This window comes from Hyperolius riggenbachi, chromosome 2 (genome assembly GCF_040937935.1).
Source record: "Hyperolius riggenbachi isolate aHypRig1 chromosome 2, aHypRig1.pri, whole genome shotgun sequence".
NCBI classification, from domain to species: domain Eukaryota; kingdom Metazoa; phylum Chordata; class Amphibia; order Anura; family Hyperoliidae; genus Hyperolius; species Hyperolius riggenbachi.
The window spans coordinates 65,736,667-65,758,252 of NC_090647.1; the positions used below are offsets into that span (position 1 = coordinate 65,736,667).

At 43.8% G+C, this 21,586-nt stretch overlaps 1 protein-coding gene across 4 annotated transcripts in view; it reads left to right on the forward strand.

The window, feature by feature from the left end:
• YAP1 (Yes1 associated transcriptional regulator) overlaps positions 1–21,586 on the forward strand; it is a 105,388-nt gene that overhangs the window by 49,350 nt on the left and 34,452 nt on the right. For all 4 annotated transcript variants that reach the window (XM_068266857.1, XM_068266856.1, XM_068266855.1 and 1 more), the window contains exon 3: positions 15,294–15,406. In XM_068266857.1, the coding sequence (XP_068122958.1) occupies positions 15,294–15,406 (113 nt within the window). The remainder of the gene's footprint in view (positions 1–15,293; positions 15,407–21,586) is intronic.

The following is a 21,586-nucleotide window of genomic DNA, read 5'->3' on the forward strand; positions in this document are numbered from 1 at the left end:
GGCAGAGAGGAGGAGGGAGGATTACGGTAGTTTTTTTTTTCACAGGCTGAGTGCTGAAGATGCAGATAAGCTTGCTGTGTATAATGTTTACAAACATGGCTGCTGTCACTGTATCACAGGAAGAAATATTCATATTCTATTGAAACTGTTTGCAGCTAGATTTGCTGTGTAAACTATCTAAACTTTAGATAAGATATATAGAAAAGTTACTTGTTATAGTTAGTTGTTCATCTCGGATCCGCTTTAACTGATGCAGCCTGATTGGCTGAAGCCTCTTTCCCTCCTGTTTTCTCCTCCCACACCTCTGTTCCTCTCTGATTGGCCAATATTTCTCATGCTGAGACAATGCACCTTCTATAGTGAAGGACGGGTAAATCAGGCAGAGGAGAGTAAGGGAGGAAATTACATCAGAATTGGCTTAAAAATAGCCACAGTTGAAATGGGAAATGCTAAGCTTTCTCTTTTTATACTGTAATGAAATCACTAAAATCAAAACGTGGGCAGTGCAATACGTATGTTACGTAAGTATTTATCTACTTATATATGTGTTTTTTTTTTCTGAGATAGGATGGCTGACAGCTCCTCTTTAAAGGACCACTATCACGATTAATTGTAAATTTCAAACCCGTGTAAACACATACAAATAAGAAATATGTTTCTTCCAGAGTAAAATTAACAATAAATTACTTCTCTCCTATGTTGTAGTAGTTAGTAGAAGTCTGATGGAACTGACAGGTTTTTGACTCGTCCATCTCTTCATGGGGGATTCTCAGTATTTTATTTATACTTTACGTAAGCACTCCCTGGAAAGGATCTATACAAAGATGCAGCCCCTCCTACCAGTTGTTGTTGCTATTATTGATTTATAAAGTGCCAACATATTCTGTGGCTCTGTACAAAGTAAGAACTAACAGTTCAGTTAGTGCTTCTTAAAATAAAGAATACCCTGAGAATCACACATGAAGAGATGGGCTAGTTCAAAACCTGTCAGTGTGTACTAGGAGAAAAGTAATTTATGGCTCATTTTACTCTGGAAGAAGCGTACTTTTTTTTTTTATTTGTTTTCACGTATTTTACATTCTACATTTTTTTAATGATAGTGGCCCTTTAATATATACTTACCTCAATGTTTTTAATATATACTTATCTCATTGTTTTAGAGCAGGTGTGGCCAAAGTTTTATGCGATTAGGCTGCATTTCTCTAGAATGCACCCGCTCCTAATATGTCTCTCCCTCCCTTCCAGTGAATGAGCGTGCAGGGAATGATTGGATGTAACTCACCCAATCACTTGCTCCAGCGGTAAGATCCATGACGATGGCGGCATCATGTGACATGCTGGTACATAATGACGGGATGTCACATGATGCTGCCACTGCCATGAAGATTGCAGCTGGAACAAGTGATTGGGTGAGTTCCTTGTGGTGTCGGGTGCTGCTCGAAAAGGACGGTGTGAGGGGAGGAATCCGGCCCTCTAGCGACTGGCCAGCGTCATAGCAGCCGTAGTTTGTGCACCTATAGACTCCGACCTCCCGTTCGTCTAGCTGCTGTATGCCTCGTTCCTAACCAAGACTGGGACCAGTCAGTCTGGAGCATGCATAGTACACTCTGAGCTCCCCTGTAGATAGTGCTGCCGCAGGGCTGTGCTCATTTATGGCCGAGAGTGTCCTTAGCGTGCGCAGTTTTGAAAGAATCGGAACTGCGCATTCCCAGGATGCTCCCGGTGACTGCCGTGGGAGCGAGTACAGAGAGGGCACACGACCGGATGCCAAAAAGGGCATACTGCAGCAGGACGGATGGATGGCTGGATGAAAGAAGCAGTCTTTGGAACCAAAGGATATTTATATCGTGCAGTAATTAAGAAACCGAAACCGAAGAAATTCTATCCAACAATTGATAATAGTTAAAGTATGATCTTCTATAGGAGCCAAAAATTTACAAAAATATATACAATTCGAGGCCATATAAAAGGTGATGGACTGCATAGAGATGTTGGCAACAACGCCAACTTGTTTCAAGTCTAGGACTCATCAGGCCCACCAGAGCATCATAATATCTGACCAGGAAGTAGTTTGTACATATAGACTTCGGTCCTCTCATCCGCATGCTTGTTCAGGGGATCAGCAAGATGCCAGGCTACTGATATTCTTTCAAAGGAAATAAATATGGCTGCCTCCATATCCCTCTGTTTAGGTGTCCTTTGGGGCTCCTTTCCACTCAAAAAAGCGCATCACAGCCATTTTACTGATCGCAAAAGGTGCTCCTTTTCCATCAGCACGATTAGTTTTTGCCTGAATCGTAATCTTACCACATTGTTCTCGAGCAGGTGTACCTGCTCTAGAACAATATTGCCTGCGCGATTTTAGTGCGATTGTGGTTTTTTAACCAATGGGTAGAAAAAACAGGTTGCACAATTGAACATGCAGCACAATTGCGCTTGCGTTCGCACGTCCAATCCAACTCCATTAACAACCGTTGTCTCTTGTGATTTGTCCAACCCTGAAGTAAAAAACAAGGGCGTGTGTGTTAAAAAATGGCATGGAGTGGGGTTTGCAACATAAGCTTGTTGGGAATCTTTTGTCACTTACCGTATTTTTCTGAATATAAGACGCTCCGGAATATAAGACGCACCTAGGTTTAGAGGGCAAAAATCAGGGAAATATAATATGTATACTATACCTGGTGTGTCCATGTTCTAGGAGCGTCTTATACATGTCCTCCTATGTTCACTGTGTCCCATTCTAGCCCCCTGCCTGGTCCTCCGGTCCCCCTGGGTCCACAGTGAGCCGCTCTGCCGCTAGCGTTTCTTTTACAGGGGTAGCACTGACATGCTGGAGGAGAGGACCACCCAGCGCTGGAATCAATAGGGAGGTGAGTCGTTCTGCCCTTATTGTTACTCAGGGGAGCAGAGACATGCGGGGGCCGGTGGACCACACATGGGAAAAAAGGCAGGGAGTCCCCGACGTATCGGTGGGCGGGTTTAAGTCTGGATTCCCTGTCTTTGGAAAATAAGTTGCAGGGACATATTCTCCCCATTTTTTGGGGGAGAAAAAGGGCTTGATTCACAAAGCGGTGCTAACTGTTAGCACGCCTGTGAAAACCCCCTTAGCACGTCTAAACAAGCTTTTCGCGCGCAAAACTTTATGCGCGCAAAACTTTACGTGCACACTGCACAGAGTGCAGGGCGCTCCGCGCAAAGTGCCCATTAAAGCCTATGGGACTTAGCGTGCGCATAGGACTTTGCGCGCGGTACTTAGCGCGCGATCTGATTCAGAAATTCGGTGCTAACCTACTTAGCACCCTGGTTAGCACGTCTAAAGACTTTAGACGTGCCAAGTAGGTTAGCACCGCTTTGTGAATTAAGCCCAAAGTGCATCTTATATTCTGAAAAATACGGTAATAGTTTGTAATGTCTTCAACTCTAAACTAAAAGCAGGCGTTATTGGTTGCAGTAATGTGTATCTGTCCGATAACCCGAAATTCATTCCGTCTGGTGGGATTCTTTGCATTGTGAGGTAAATGTGCTGGCAGGTGATTGCAGTGGGGGACATAGAGTGCAGAGATCTTGTCACTAATGATGATTTAGTAAATCAGATGAAGATGTGCGGTGAAGGAAAGCTGTGTTCCTGTCAGATCACCAGTTCTGTGCTGGAGATGGAGAAACCAAAATATGCACATGATGAAAAATGGGCCCAGATTCTCATCATTGCATATGTGGAACAAAGCGCCCAGCTGGGGGGTAAGATATGGAACTAGTGGGTGGTCTGACCCCGCTGTCCCTTCATATCTACAGCTAAGAAAATGGGATAATGCTTTGCAGCTTTTTATTAAAAAACTCCTGATGCTTCCACACATTTTCAGTTCACATTCAAAGTGTTTCCAGTACAGGACTTGTCATATCAGGCTCTGTCTTAAAGGGATACTGTAGGGGGGTCGGGGGAAAATGAGTTGAACTTACCCGGGGCTTCTAATGGTCCCCCGCAGACATCCTGTGCCCGCGCAGCCACTCACCGATGCTCCGCCCCCGTCTCCGGTTCACTTCTGGAATTTCAGACTTTAAAGTCTGAAAACCACTGCGCCTGTGTTGCTGTGTCCTCGATCCCACTGATGTCACCAGAAGTGTACTGCTCAGTCACAGACCGTACTGGGCCTGCGCAGTATGCTCCTGGTGACATCAGCGAGAGCGAGGACACGGCAACGCAGGCGCAGTGGTTTTCAGACTTTAAAGTCAGAAATTCCAGAAGTGAACAGGAGGCGGGGCCGGAGCATCGGTGAGTGGCTGTGTGGGCACAGGATGTCTGCGGGGGACCGTTAGAAGCCCCGGGTAAGTTCAACTCATTTTCCCCGACCCCCTACAGTATCCCTTTAAAGTGGACCTCTTTCACAGGACAGAAACAAAAACATGAAGAATTGCACCCTGTATGTCTTTAGGGAGTTTAACCTGTTTAATTTCCCCTTATCTGTGAATAATCACAATTGCAATTTGATCTCTCAGCTGTCAGCTCAATCTCGGCTTCCTCCGCAGAGCAGCTAATTTGTAAACACAGGATGTTAACCCTATGTCTGCTTCCAGGAAAGCAGGAAGTAGACACAATGCAGATTTATTGCAGGATTTGTATCAGCTGTAACAGACATTTTTTTTAAAGGATATTATGCTGTTGCCCTTCTTTTAGAGCAGAGAGGAAATTCTGAGCTCAGGTCCGCTTTAAAGTATACCGAGCCCCTGGGTGAGAATCGTATCAAACGAAAAAAGGGCTTGTTGTCGTTTAGCGATCTGGAATTCTGGATTGCTGTATGCATTTAGAAAAATGAAATGTATCTTTGCCACCCCTGTAGAACTGTTATTCTGTGAAGATGGCGGTTGTCGTTGTTCTGCAGCGTAATATAGCAGCATTTGCGTCATGCCTGTCATGTATGTGTGTGCAGCATCTGTTCTGAAGCAGGGTCAGCGGGTTCCACATGAAGGCCGGTCTGTATTTTCCACCTCACAGAACATACAGCAGTTTGTGGAGAAGCGGTGTGTCCAGGCGTACAAGGCCTTAAGCCTGACCGTCCCACAGCCCACAGTGCCGCTCTGTGAGCACACTGACCTATTCTGGGCCTGTGAGGACTCCATATGCTTGGCTGTGTGTCTCCACAGGGCTGCTTTGTCTCACCAGTGAAGACAGGGATAAGCAAGCCTTTATTTACTAAGTCAATATTAGTGGCATTTTTTTTTCTTTTCAATAGTGTACCTTCAAAACTGGATGTGCTTCTCACCCATCCCGAACAACGAAGCTGTGTGAGGTGACCCCGGGCCTGTGACTCATTCTTTGTGCTATCTGATGTTTTCTGCCGCTTCTGATACTTGTCATTCCTACCAGTGTTCTCAGACCGCTGGCTAACAGCCCCCAGTGTGCGTTAAAGTGGATCCGAGATAAACGTTTACTCATTGCATAATTGTGTTCCTTTTATATAGTTTATAGGGCATTCCTCAAGCCAAATACTTTTTTTGTTTTGTTTTAATACTCTAATTCCCAATAAACTAAACAAGCCCCACCCACAGCTCCTTTTGTGCCTTGGCACTGTAGCAAGGGCTTATGGGAGCTCAGTCTTGGCAGGAGGAGGAGGTTACTAGCCATTGATTTCAGAGGCAGAGGGGAGGAGGAGAGGGGACTGAATTTACACACAGGCACGCTGATAGCATCTCCAGCCCTCAGATTGTGACAATGTGACAAACAGAACATGTCTGCCCTCGTATCACAGGAATAATTAATCATATACTGTTGAAGCTGTTTGCAGCTAGATTTGCTGTGTAAACTATCTAAACTTTAGATAAGATATATAGACAGGTTACTTGTTGTTATAGTAAGTTTTTCATCTCGGATCCGCTTGGCCAGGCCGTATGATGATGTTTTGTTTTTTTCTGATAGTGAATTTATTGGATTAAAAATATTGAACCTAATGAAAATGTTAGTAGCTTTTTAAGTGGACCTGAACTCTTGCACAGGACAGAAGGAAAGCATAGAGAAATGCACACTGTATGTATTTATAGTTTAGCCCAGTGGTTGTTAAACTTTTTTGGGTGAGGGCGCCCTTGATTGCTTTGAAATTTTTTCAAGGCACCCCTTGGCAAAAACTACCAAAATACCGTTATGACCCTTAATAAGTAGCATCAACAAGTCAACCTTGTAGACCACAAAGACATTAACCCACATGGGGACTGCAGTAAGTAGCGGGATTAAAGGTTAACTGGCAGGTAATGCAGCTGGTTGCATTACCTGATGGCATTGTAAAAAGGATGGGGATGCATGCCGAGGCACCCCTGGGAGGTGCTCAAGGCGCACCAGGGTGCCACGGCACCCAGTTTGAGAACCCCTTGGTTTAGCCTGTCTAATTCCACCTCATCTGTGACTTATCACCAGTGTAATTTCATCTCTCAGATGCGTCAGCACAGGAGTCTATTCTACCACAGCAGAGCAGCTAATTTGTAAACACAGGATGTTAACAATACGTCTGCTTCCATGAGAGCAGGAAGTAGACACATTGCAGATTTATTGCAGGAGTTCTGTAAGCTGTAACATAATCTTTTTTTCTTTAACGGTTATTATGTTGTTGCGTATCTTTTGGAGCAGAGGTGAAGTTCTGAGTTCACAATCTGTGGTGCAGCTGCCTTAAGACCCCCCCCCCCCCCGCATACATTACCTGCTCCAGCCGGCGCGAGTCCCAGCTGTCACCAATGTCTTCTTTTCCGCTGGGTTCCGGACCAGCTGGCTTCACTTTTTTCTGTCAGGGGAAGTTTAAACAGTAGAGGGCGCTATACTGTTTAAACTTCCTGCCGGGACAGGAAGTGAAGCCAGCCAGACCGGAACGTGGAACTCAGCGGAGAAGAAGGCATTGGTGACAGCGGGGACTTGCGCTGGCCGGAACAGGTAATGTATTGCCGCTGTATTGCGTGGGTCGTCGGGCATTTGAACGCCGCTATCGATGCACTCCCGACCCGCCGGCGATCGAGAAAAATCTTCCACATGGATGGCTCGACGGGAACGATTGATTTCGGACGGAAATCAATCGTTTGCATTTGCGCAACAATTTCACAACAAATTCGATCACAGTGATCAAATCTGCTGTATATCAGCGGGAAAATCGTTAGGCATATGGGCCCCTTAAGGCTTATTAATATCTAGTGGTAGTTGGTAGTAAAATAACTATTCTCCAACCAGTTTTCTAGTCAGGGAAATATCATTTATTTCTCACCTCAGGCATGGAGCACATAGCATATGCTTAGCATTTGCTGCAGAAACTGGATTAGGGTTAGCTTTATATACAGTTGCTAAAACTTAATTTGAAGGGGCACTACAGCGAAAAACTGTAAAATTTAAAATATGTGAAAACATATACAAATAAGTACATTTTTTCAAGAGTAGAATGAGCCATAAATTACTTTTTTCCTATAATGCTGTCACTTAAAGGGGAACTGAAGAGAGAGTCTGTCATGTTTATTTCCTTTTAATCAATACCAGTTGCCTGGCAGCCCTGCTGGTCTATTTCTCTGCAGTAGTATCTGATTAAAAACAGAAACAAGCATGCAACTAGTCTTGTCAGATCAGACTTATAAGTCTGAACCACTGAAACACCTGATCTGCTGCATGCTTGTTCAGGGGCTATGGCTAATAGTATTAGAGGTAGAGGATCAGCAGGGCTGCCAGGCAACTGGTATTGTCTAAAAGGAAATAAACATGACAGCCTCCATATACCTCTCTCTTCAGTTCCCCTTTAAAGTAGGCAGCAGAAATCTGACAGAAGTGACAGGTTTTGGACTAGCAAAATGTCCAGGAGAGAAAGAAAGTCGGGCACTATAGTTTATTAGCAGCAGGGTGAGAACAAAAACTTGTGCAGCATGATGCAGTTGTAACAAGCGTAAAGTGAAAAACTGGCATACATCAAAAAATACATGAAAAAACACTTCTCACAAGTTTGTCCAAAAGCTGTACCTGGGTGGTGGGAGGTGGCAGGTGTGGGCGCCAGTGGGAGCACGGCCTTACAACTGTTTCGCAGGGCTAAACGCTGGGCTTTATCTGAGGTGGGATGTGCACAATGTGGCTAGAACGGCAACGAGGCTAAATGCAATCAAAAGGTTGCACTTCCGGGTCGCTGCAGGGGAAGGGCCCCTCCCACATGATTGGTCCGTAATACTATCCTGGTTATGAGTGTGGTGGAGTGCACGGCCATTTAGGGCAGGCCGTCTGTGCGTGTCAGTGATGACGCTGCGATCAAGTGACCTATGGCCGGGCGCCCACCTCCCCGCAGCTACGTACCAGGTCAAAGATGCAACAATGACAGCTAATGGACTAGTCCATCTCTTCATAGGGGATTCTCGGCAAGGCTTTTATTCTTTATAAAGATATTCCCTGAAAAGGATTTAAACAATGATGCTGGCCAGCTTCCCTGCTCCCTACGTAGTTTTTTGGCAGTTGGACAGAGCAACTGCCATTCACTAAGTGCTTTTGAAAATAAATAAATCACTCAGAATTCCCTATAAAGAGATGGACTAGTCCAAAACCTGTCGCTTCTGTCAGATTTCTACTACCTACTGTAAGTGACAGCAACATAGAAAAGTAATTTATGGCTCATTTTACTCTGGAAAAAATGTACTTCTTATTTGTATATGTTTGCACATATTTTAAATTTTACAGTTTTTCGCTGTAGTGCCCCTATGCATGTTTTGCAAAAAGTTGCAGTAAAAATAGGAAATGACTGCAGCACCAATCCCTACACCTCCATGATGTCCTCAGCAGCCTCCTGCTGCCCCTTCCCCAGTCCGCTGGAAACCTACTTCCTGCTGGAGACTGGTGGCTGTGATAGGCTGTTACTCAGCAGGGAGGCGTGGCTTCAGCTCACAGAGCTGTCAATTGGCGCCCTACATGCCTATATTGCTATAAGGGGGGCATTTCAGATTTAACTAGGAATCAGGCAGCTTACGGGTGCTGAGAGGGAGATGAGAGTATATAAATTGGTGCAGGAGGTATTGGTTTTTATTTTGTAAGGTAAGTTTATTTATGCGTCATTATTTCCTAATACTTAAAGAGAAACCGTGACCAAGAATTGAACTTCATCCCAATCAGTAGCTGATACCCCCTTTTACACGAGAAATCTAGTCCTTTTCACAAACTGATCATCAGGGGGCACTGTATGGCTGATATTGTGGTGAAATCCCTCCCACAAGAAATTCTGAGGATCATGGTACTCCTGGCAGTTTCCTGTCTGTGAACCTTGTTGCATTGTGGGAAATAGCTGTTTACAGCTGTTTCCAACTGCCAAAAAAGGTAGCAGGAGCTACATCACCTGCCAGCAGTAGAAATGTCACCATGTGATAAATGTCAGAATGTAAATCAGGGATTTAAAAGATTTTACAATGGGCAAACACTGACTAAATCATTTATATATCACTAGCCGACCCGCGGCGTAGCATACGCCGCATAAGAGAGTAGAGGGCAGGAAGGGGGTATTAGGCACAGCGGTGGGGAGGGGGGTTGGACCCTCCTCAACTGGGTCCCCAATGTGTGCTCTACCTCCAGCTTAAGCTCAGCAGGAACCCCCCCTCACCTGGGTCCCCCATGTGCACTCCCCCTCCAGCTTAAGCTCAGCAGGAAACCCCCCTCACCTGGGTCCCTCATGTGCGCTCCCCCTCCAGCTTAAGCAAAGTAGCAACCGCCACTATTAGTAAGAGGCAGCGGGCGGGGATGACTCACCTCTTCCGTGTTCCATCGTGTGTTCCACTGTCGTCACTTCCTGCAATGCCGCACACTGTATTGGTGTAATTTGCCTTTTTAAAACAGAAGGAAATCTGCAATAATTCAGCTATAAGTGAACATTTGTGGTTAACCACAATGCACTGCTCCTAAATATGCAAATTACCCCTTTTCCCCCTTAGTAAGCCAAGCAAGCATCCAGAGCCACTGGTGTATAGCAAGCATATAGCTTTACATTTTACACAGTCATATCAAACCCACATGTGACAGCCTGTTTCAGACTTTTGGTCCTCATCAGTACATGGCAGGGATTGATATGGCTGTATGAGATAGGGCTTGGACCAGTACAACAGAGTAACCAAGCAGCTCAGGGTGACCCAAACCACTCAGAATGTATAGGAGGATAAAAGGAACCAAAAAGACCTCCTACTAAAATAAGCAAAGCTTGGTGTAATTTGCCTTCCTAAAACAGAAGGAAATATGCAATAATTCAGCTATAAGTGAACATTTGTGGTTACCCACAACACACTGCTACTAAATATGTAAATAATTCTTTTTCACCCTTAGTAAGCCAAGCAAGCATTGAGAACAACTGATGTATAGCAAGCCTATAGCTTTAAATTTTACACAGCTATATCAAACCGACATGTGACAGCTTGTTTCAGAGTTTTGGTCCTCATCAGTACATGGCAGGGATTGATAAGACTGTACGAGATAGGGCTTGGACCAGTACAAAAGAGTAACCAAGCAGCTCAGGGTGACCCAAACCACTCGGAATGTATAGGTGGATAAAAGGGACCAAAAAGACCTTATACTAAAAAAATCAAAGCTTGGTGTAATTTGCCTTCTTAAAACAGAAGAAAATCTGCAATAATTCAGCTATAAGTGAACATTTGTGATTACCCACAATGCACCGCTACTAAACATGCAAATTATTCCTTTTCACCCTTGGTAAGTTAAGCAAGCCTATAGCTTTAAAGGTAACCTTAAGTGAGGCAAAAAATGACATTCACTCACCTGGGGCTTCCCTCAGCCCCCTGCAGCCGATCGGTGCTCTCGTCGTGTTTCGGAGATCCTCCCGTCCTCGCCGCGACCACTTATGGTTTGGCCGTCACCGGCCGACAGGCATGGGAACGCGAGTGATTCTTCGCATTCCCAGCCATAATATCGCCCCCTATGCTGCTATTGCAGGTTCCTGGCCGCATTAGCAGCATAGGGGGCGATATTGTGGCTGGGAACGCGAAGAATCACTCGCGTTCCCATGCCTGACGGCGAGGACGGGAGGATCTCCGAGACACAGCAAGGGCACCGATCGGCTGCAGGGGGCTGAGGGAAGACCCAGGTGAGTAAATGTCATTTTTTTTTGCCACACTTAAGGTTATCTTTAAGTTTTACACAGTCATATCAAACCCAAATGTGACAGCCTAGTTCAGAAATTTGGTACTCATTAATCCATAGCAGGGATTGATATGGCTGTATGAGATAGGGCTTGGACCAGTACAACAGAGTAACCAAGCAGCTCAAGGTGACCCAAACACCTAAGAATGTATAGGGGATAAAAGGGACCAAAAATCCCTCCTACTAAAAAAAGCAAAGCTTGGTGTAATTTTCCTTCTTAAAACAGAAGCAAATCTGCAATAATTCAGCTATAAGTGAACATTTGTGGTTACCCACAATGCACTGCTACTGAATATGCAAATTATCCCTCTTTGCCCTTGGTTTGATATGACACTACTTCTTCTTGCTTGGACCAGCCCCTTCTTCTTGCTTGGACCGGCCCTGGGGGCAGGGCGCTACTTCTTCTTCTTGTTTGAAGGTTGAGGCACTTACTCTATTATATATATAGATTATTGTAAAAATGAAGCACTTTTTTATTACATTATTTTCACTGGCGTTCCTCTTTAAAAGTATCCCTAAACCAGGGGCAGAGCTTCTAGAGCAGGATGAGTTGGGGATCTCTTGGCTTCTTGATGCCAAACCTGTGTCTTAATTTAACTTCCCATCCAAGCACAGCTGCGTGTGGGATAAGTATTTGAACCTGTGCCACTGTGATCTGTACATGAAGCAGGCTATGATAAGTGGGAGGCGGCTCTGACTGGTACTGAATCCTTTAAATAAAACTCCAGTTTTATACTTACAGCTTAACCCATGCCTTTCCAGTTTTATCATTGAGGACCCCTCAATAGAGGCCCACTTGCAATGCTTTCTCTCTCTCTCTATGTACAGCTTCTGGTGGGGGCTCCCCTTCACATACAGGCTGGGAGAACGTTTAGTGCCAGCAGAAGCCTGTGCCAGTTCACCCATCCCAGAATCCTTTTCTGCAGCTGGATGCCCTGCCTCATAATCCAGATAGAGCTCTGTGATGTGTCGTTGGACTGAGTATTGAAATGGAATAACATTTCTGATTCATACTTTTATAAAGTGTATATATCTTTCAAAATGCATCACCTATAAAAGTTTTAAACACTCTCTGTAGCCTCACTATGGCCTCAATTCACTAAGATCATGCTAGAGATAATAAGGCAAGAGAAAACTTACCTCCACACGTGAGAGAGTTATCTTACCTCTTCATTCCTTAAGTTACCTCTCCTGTAGTTAATTTACCTCTCCTGTAGTTAATTTACCTCCTCTGTAGTTAATTTGCCTCCTCTGTAGTTAATTTACCTCCTCTGTAGTTATTTTCACATGCAGCTAATTAACAGCCTGTCTAACTCTGGAGTTATTTTAAGGATTGGAGAGTTAATTTAATGACAGAAGAGTTAACTTTAGGCTTGCCTGAGGTAAAATGTTTCCTGAATACTACATGCCTTATCACCATGGTAACAACTCTAGAAGAGTTATTAAAGACAGGAGATAAGTTTAGTGAATTGAGGCCTATGTGAATGGGCCTGCAGATGGATGACAAGAGAAGTCGATAATTTGAGATACAGCTACAAGGACAAAACGTTCATCTTTGAACACAAAAGAAATCTTTACAATGCAGCGTTTTCTGTAGCAGGCATTCTGGTTACATCAGTGTATACAATATTTAGTTATTCAGTTGCATTCAATAAATGCAATAACTGGTACAAGTAGGTGGGCATGCGTATTTAACACATCCTGTCAGAGGTGAATGGGGCCTTGTTCTTCTCCAGAATGCAGCTTAGAGGGTAGAAAGGCTGTACATATGGTTTTGCAGAGAACTCCAGTACTCAAGGCTGTGAGCGGGTCAGGAGCCGATTTCATTGTCTTTCAATGTAAGCAACTCCCATTGGCTTACATTGAAAGACGGGGTCAATGAGAGCGGCTCCTGACCGGCTCGCAGGAACTCTGCCGTTATAGAGAGGGCAGAGTGGGTGGCCCAGGTTCCCGACGTGCGGCGGTGATGCCGGTTGCAGCGGGTATGTGCGTCAGTCGTCTGGATTCCACCGCTTCTATACCAGCGGACTCTGGTCCTTAAGGGGGCAGAGACCACTGGTACTTAAGTGGTTAATGTTTAAAGCAAACCTGTGAGGATTAGGGGGGAAAAAGAGCTCCTTACCTCAGGAAGGTGTGCCTCTGGACCATCTAGAGCAGTGTTTCTCAACTTGGTCCTCAAGTACCCCCAACAGTGCATGTTTTACAGAAAACCACAAAAACACAGGTGAGGTAATTAGTGTCTCAGCAGAACTTCTTGAAGAGACACTGAAGCAAACCAATTTTCCCCATTTTACCTTATTAGTCGCTTCAGTGCTCTCAAGCCAAGTAATCTGCCGTGTCCCCGGTGCTAAACGAGCGCTGCAGAGCCCCCAAATCCCCGGGGGGCAATCCGGCCGGCATTTCCTGGAAGGGGCAGAGCTTTCAGCTTCAGCTTCTCCTGAGGTCAATCGCGTCGGATCGCCGCCTCTCCCCGCCCCTTTCACTCTTCCTTCACAGAGAGGGGCGGGGAGAGGCGGCAATTGACGTCAGGAGGGGCGGGGAGAGGCGGCGATTGACGCCAGGAGGGGCAGAGCTACAGCTGGAAGCTCTGCCCCTCGGCGCAGAAAAATCCACGACCAAGTTGGTTGTGGATATTTGCGGATGGATTTGGTGGCTCGTTTAGCACCGGGGACACGGCGGATTACTTGGCTTGAGAGCACTGAAGCGACTTATAAGGTAAAATGGGGAAAATAAGTTCGCTTCAGTGTCTCTTTAACTACCTCTGTGGTTTTCTGCACAAGCCGGTACCCCTGAAGCGCGGCCACACTGCACCTGTGCGGTACAACGGACCCATTCAGGCTGCAGGCTGAGCCTAATTTTGTCAGGTTCACTGGGCAGATGGCTTTCGCTTGTGCAGCATCACAGACCCGATTGGGCTTGGCGTTTTTCCACAGAAGCCAGAGTGGGTCCGTGCTGCTATGCATGTATGGTGCGCATTGGCCGTTTTGTGGAGGGGGGCGTCGCTTGATGGTGGACGACAGGGGAAGCCTCTGGAGAATCCCTCTCCCAAGGGGAGTACCCATGTGGGGCACTGGTTTCCCCTGCAGGTATACTTAAAATCTTTCCATTCCAATTAGCAGTCTGCTATGAATTGTGAAATTTGGCTGAAGCTGAAATTGCTTTGTTTTAAGTGAACGAAGTGGGAAAAAAAAAATCAAGATTTAATGAATGGGTTGTGTAATATGGATAATTAATAGAACATTAGTAGCAAAGAAAATAGTGTCATATTTTTCTATATCATTCTCTAATAATTGCAGTTTCCACAATACACCAGCATTTTAAATGATTTCACAGAGCAGGCTAATATGACCCTTTGAACTTTTCTCTTTAGAAAAACCATAAACAAAGAAGAAACAATGGGCTTGATTCACAAAACGGTGCTGTTAGCACACTGCGAAAAGTGCTTCACACGAAATTTTGTGTTAATGGTTATTGCGCACAAAAATTCGCAGTCAATAGGTACGCGGATTTTTTGCGCGTTAAGGTTTGCGTTGGTGATAAATTTGCGTTATCGCGCAAAAAAAATTTGCGTTAGTGCTCGAACGCGATTTTTTTTTTGCACACGATAACCGGTTTTCCGCGCTAAAGCTGGTTTTTCACGTGGAAATCCGTGCTAACAGTTAGCACCGTTTTGTGAATCAATCCCAATGAGACAGTTGAGATAAGAGCTTCAATAGACAGCACTGTCCATGACTTTACAAAGTCACAGAGCTCAAAGAAGCTCTTTTGCATAGATAACTAAAGATTCTTAACTCTTCCTGTACTGGAAACAATACGAGACTCATATCTGTGCTAATAATGTTTTATTTCTTAGCTGTACTACACATACAAATCATTATATCATAAGTTTATTTTCACTTCAGATCTCCTTTAAGAGCCAGGGATCTGTATTTCTTTGGAGTACATAGTAGCAGGCTCCTCCCATCTTCTCACGTGAGGGATTAGCTGCACAGAATAGGTATTTGTTACTTGTGGATTATTATAAATAACATTTTGCAATCCTTTTATTAGCGATTAGTCCATATTCAGTGTCTGAATTCCACAGCCGCTCACAAACATGGGTAAATGATTATTTTCTGTTCTTGTAGAAATACATCTAATGCTCTTCTGTTTTTCCTCTCTTCAGCCACATTGAACAGACCACCACATGGCAGGATCCTCGGAAAGCCATGCTGTCACAGATGAATGTCACCGCTCCCACCAGCCCAGCAGTGCAGCCCAATCTCATGAACCCCACAGGTGAGCAGAAGCCACGTACTGACACTGTACTTCCTTTCTTTCCGGCGATGGCCCCCTGTACTATAAAAGGAGGGGTTTTGATGTGCCCGGACATTATAGCCCAGCTATATTCTGGCAGTAAAATCGCTGCCAGGGTTATCCGCACAATGCATTCTAAACTAGGTACAGGTTGCTAAATAAAGTGCTTTAAAGTAAATCTGTAGCAAAAAAAATAAAATCGGTTACTTGCCTTGCCTTCCCTGTCCCCTCTCGGTCCCCACATTCCAGCGAGGTCACCCCTGTTCCACGTATTCGACCAACTGGTCGAATAACCCTTGGAATGCTTAAAGAGTCTGAAGCCATCCAGAATTCATTTTTACTGTTCATCTACCTTTAGCAATATGAGCATAGGTGAAATGCTGCATTTCCAGAATGCTGCCCCCTAAATCCCCGGGACAAAATCTGGGGATCACTTCCTGTTAGAGGCAGAGCTTTGTGCTGTAGCTCTGTCTCTACTCGCGTCAATACCCGCTGATTGCCGCCTCTCCCCGTCCCACTCGGTCTTCTTTCACTGAGAGGGGCAGGGAGAGGCGGTGATCAGCAGAGGATCGATGCTAATGGAGGCAGAGCTTACAGCGCTAAGCTCTGGCTCCCCGGGCAGCAAAATCCACGACTTGGAAAGTCGTGGATCTTTGTTCCGGGATTTGGAGGGTTTAAACATAGCATTCTCCTGCGCAAATGCGGCGTTTCACCTATGCTAATATTACTAAAGATAAATGATACAGTAAAAAGAGTAATTTTGGATGGCTTCAGACTCTCTTTAAGGAACACTTGTGTCCCTAAATACTCCCGAAGATGGGGCGGCTCCATACCGTGAGCTTCTGAGGGCTCCCGAAGGCAGCATGACTTCACAGGGGGACAGTACTTGAAGCGAGGGGACCGCGAAGGCTAAATAGGCTCTGGGCCTTCCCTCTCCATAGGTATGTATGAGACTTTTTTTATGTTTATGCTTTAGATGACAGGAAACCTAAGGTAAACCTAATGTGGCCAATTTGAACTTACCTAGAGCTTCTTCCAGCCCCCTGCAGTCCTTCTATGTCCTCTCACATTTCTTGCCAATCCATTCACCAGCTGTTCCCCTCCAAAAGCTGAATGCACAGCCTGGGAGCATTGTGTGCTTGTGCAGTTCGTAAAAATTGCATCTGTGCATGCACCCGAACGCTCCCAGTCATGGGGAGCGTGATTGAGGATGCGCGTTATCCCAGGACTGGCTCAGTCGGGCAAATTTCGGAGGTGAACAGCTGGTGAATGGATCGGCATGAAATGTCTGTGCTACTGTTTTGATTTTTTTTTCCTGAAATATAAAAAAAAAAACTTTTTGTAAGTAAATGAGGCATTGACTATCCTGAAAAGTAAACCATAATAAATCACTTTATGTGGCTGTACAACCATACTTATGGCAGAGACGGCTGTCGAGTTCCAAAGCTAATTGTTTGTGTTTGTTGGCAGCTGATTGAACCATTTTTTTCCACACTGAAAAGGCTGCTGTGCACATTCAGTAAGAATGAAACACCTCATTATGCTACATACACACTTGAGATAAAATTCTTTGGAAAAGGCAAGATCACAGGCCAATTTTACCCCATTCAATGTAGTATGAGAGCCATACTCTACACAGTCTATTCTATTGAGCTGAACTCCCTATCAGATAAAATCTTTGCAAGATGCTGCACACAAAGATGCCCATACACATTCAAAAGATCATTATCTGCAAAAAATCTCTTCCTGCAAAAGATCCATTCCTGCAAAATGCATTCATAGTCTATGTGTTTCTCAACATGCGGTACGCGTACCCCAGGGGGTACTTCTGATGGTTCCAGGGGGTACTTGGGCTTGATAAACTTAACCAAGAATAACCAATTTAGAGTTTTACAAAATTATAAATCTTATTTAAACAACACCAAATTAGTATTTTAGCTAATTAAAAGCTAAAGTAATTACTTGGAAGTGGATTAGAACCATTATCAAGCACTACGATTCAATATATATTTGTTAAGGGGTACTTGTGATAATGGTTACTATGCCAGGGGGTACTTGGTGAGTACACAGATTTTTAAGGGGGTACATACCAAAACAATGTTGAGAAACACTGGTCTGTGATATCTGCAGATCCTCATACACACCTTGTTTAACAGACTTCATCTGCATATCTGGCAATCATCTGCAGATCTGAAAATCCATCCTGGTGGATCTGATCTGCAGATGATTGTCTGTTAAACAAGGTGTGTATGATGATCTGCAGATATCATAGACTATGAATGCATTTTGCAGGAATGGATCTTTTGCAGGAACAGATCTTTTGCAGATACTGATCTGTTGAATGTGTACGGGCATCTTTGTGTGCCGCATCTTGCAAAGATTTTATCTGATGGGGAGTGCAGCTCCATAGAATAGACTGTGTAGGTATAGGCTCATACACACATCAGACCATAGTCTTTTGAAAATGAAAGATCACAGACCAATTTTACCCCCTTCCATGTAGTATGAGAGCCATACCTACACAGTCTTTTCTATGGAGCTGAACTACCCATCAGACAGAAATCTTTGTAGGATGCTGCACACAACGATGCTGTAGACATCCAAAAGATCAGTATCTGCAAAAGATCTGTTCCTGCAAAAGATCCATTCCTGCAAAATGCATTCATAGTCTATGATATCTGCAGATCCTCATACACATCTTGTTTAACAGACATTCATCTGCAGATCAGATCCACCAGGATAGATTTTCAGATCTGCAGATGATTGTCTGATCTGCAAATGAATGTCAGTTAAACAAGGTGAGTATGATGATCTGCAGATCTCATAGACTATGAATGCAATTTGCAGGAACGGATCTTTGGCAGGAACAGATCTTTTGCAGATACTGATCTTTTGTGTCTGTACAGCATCTGTGTGTGCAGCATCTTGCAAAGATTTTTTTCTGATGGGGAGTTCAGCTCCATAGAAAAGACTGTGAAGGTATGGCTCTCATACTACATGGAATGGGGTAAATTTGGTCTGTGATCTTTCATTTTCCAAAGACTATGGTCTTATGTGTGTATGTGGCCTAAGGCTCTCATACTACATGGAATGGGGTAAAATTGGTCTGTGATCTTGCCTTTTCCAAACTTTTATCTCAAGTGTGTATGTAGCATTAGAGTGAAAATAATGGTAGGCACCAGGAAAGTTCTATATATATATAGATAGATAGATAGATAGATAGATAGATAGATAGATAGATAGATAGATAGATAGATAGATAGATATAGATATAGATAGATATATATATAGATAGATATAGATATAGATATATATATATAGATAGATAGAGATATATATATATATATATAGATAGATATATATATATATATATATATATATATATATAGATATATAGATATATATATATATATATATATATATATATATATATATATATATATATATATATATATATATATATATATATATATATATATATATATATATATATATATATATATATATAGATAGATATATATATATATAGATATATATATATATATATATATATAGATATATATATGCTATTGTTACTATACATACAATTATCTTTTGAGTTTATTTCCAGTTCAGGTTAGGTTGATGAGCTGCAATTATAATGTGAAGTGTAAATAGAGCTGTGATAGTTTCAGGCAGAATCTGGTTGCTTTAGCTCTCGGGAGAGATTTAATTACCATTTGAAGTTTTCAGTACTATGTTGTTATGAGGAGTCTGTGTGCAAACAAATACAAGTATTTAGCCTTCTAAATTTTTTGGGGGAATGAAAGCCGTAAAAAATTCATGCTTGGCTATAGGAGCTCCTCTCGTATGGGAGGGACAACAAGAGACATATGAACGGGCAACATCCCAGGACACTGTGCAGGGATTTAATGCTGCAACAGCTTCCAACGGCCTGGGCCTTGGGTGGCTGCTGAATATAGAAGAGGGGTTGCTCCATATGGAAGTGGGGAGCTACATTCCAAGGGAGCTGTACATGAAAGAATGGAGCTTCTATACATAGATGTTACCATAAAAGAGGGGGCTGCGCATACATTAGGAGCACATGGAAGCATATAGCTTTTTTTTAAACAGAGCACAGTGGATAAACAGACATGTTGACAGATTCTTGACAGATCGGTTCATTAAAGCCAAATGTCAAGTGCAAAATAAAACTGATACTTACCTATGGAAGGGGAAAGCTCTGGGTTCTATAGAGTCTTCCCATTCCTCTCACAGCCTCCTCGTTCCAGCTCTGTCACCTCCATTTGAATCCCTTTGGGAGGCTTCAAAAGCCTTCAGAAACCTGAGTGCTCCTGAAATCTGGCGGCTTCGTACTGGGCATGCATGAGCACGCTAGAGAGCAGGCAGGCGAAGTACGAAGCCACCCGTCTTAGGGAGCACTTGGGCTTCAGAAGCCACCTCTGGCACCACAGAGCAGTATTTGACCGATCTGTCGATTACTGCTAATTGGGGTGATGGCGGTGGAACAAGGGGAACGGGTGAGCAACAGGAAGGCTCTATAGGACCCTGAGCCTTCCCTCTCCATAGGTAAGTATATGTTTCTTTTTTATTTGTACTTGATATTCACGTTAATATCCATTGTAGTGAGCACAGGGTTGTGTAGTGCACAATAATTCAAGACACCGGAACTGCCACTGTGCAATGCTGCGTATGACATGTCTGATGCGGCTGACACAATGGAGACATTCTGCTGCAAGGTCCTATGCTGAGGAAATCGCAGCACATCACAATGCACGGTACAAATCTTATAGCGTGAACCGAGCCTTCATAAAACCACACTGGTTTGTCCTGGTTTACTTCTGGTTTAGCCATACTGGCTACCTGGGACTTCCTGTGTGTGACAGTTACTAAACAAACTTCTCACTTGTAGAATAAAGTAACTCGTCTCGGTGACCTGTGCAAGAGAGGTAGCAAACAGAAATAACCTTTTTAGTTTTCCTTAGGAAGAGCAATGCAGGAGATGCAGGTTTTCAGTGACTCACAAATTTAAGTTAGATGTTCTGATTGGTCTCGTCTTCTGTTTGGTGACTCATAGAGGACATATTACTAAAGAAACTAAATAGGCAGTGATGCACAGGGAAGTTACTTTAAGAAAAATGGATTGCATGATTTGGTGACTGACATTGAACATAGGTTTACATTACAGCCCTTTCTATTCTTATGTGAGTCACCTCAGAGTAAGCTGGTTGGCTTATTGTCCTACACCTTGGAAGACTTCTGTGGCAACAGCCTCTGCATCTTGCTGCTGCTAACTTCTTTCATTTTCTATTTGTTCTCATGAAAATAAACACCTAGTTAGCATTGAGCAAGCAGCCTCCACCACTAGAGGGCGCTGTTGGAAGAATTAAGATGGGCCGCTCACTCAGTTTGACTGAGCGCTTGTCTGGCCAGTAAGAATGGGCTGAACGGTGGCATAGTGGAAAGCACTCTGGCCTTACAGCGTAGAGGTTGTATCTTCACCTTCTGTTTGTATCTCACCCCTTCCAAAAAATATACAGATAAGTTAATTGGTTCCACCTAAAGTTGGCCTAAAGACCCTTTTCCACTAGCTGTGATTCAATCCAAAAAAGTGGATTGGTACAGCATTGGAATTAACATGTAACTTGCATTGTTTTTTTTTTTTTTTTTTTTTTCCACTAGTGTGATTTGTTTTTGGTTTTTGTCTTTTCCAAAATGCAGTCGCCAGCCTGTTGGATTGTTGCTGTGTTTGCGCTCTATACAAAGTATAAAAGCACTGAAAAATCTCATAGCAATTGCCCCCCCCCCCCCCCCCCCCCACCCGCATGTTGCAGTTTTTCCTGCATTGTTCTTCGAGTTGCTAGCATCCAGTGAAAATTGGAATCGCCAATCGGAATTACCATTTGCAGTGTAAAGGAAGCCTCAAACTGATTTTCCCACCAAGGTTTGTTAGTTCTTTTCCGTTAGCCGGGCGCATCCTCTAGGTGGCGATAAAACTCCAGCAGAGTTACATCTTTCCCTACTATCCATGGCGGCCTGGAGGGGGAATAGTAATTATCGCCACCTAGAGGTGCGCCCGGCTAACGGAAAAGTACAGTTTTGTTTTATCCTGTCAAAGTGCAAATGTTTGATATTTACGATGCTGTAGTTGCAGTGGCGTAG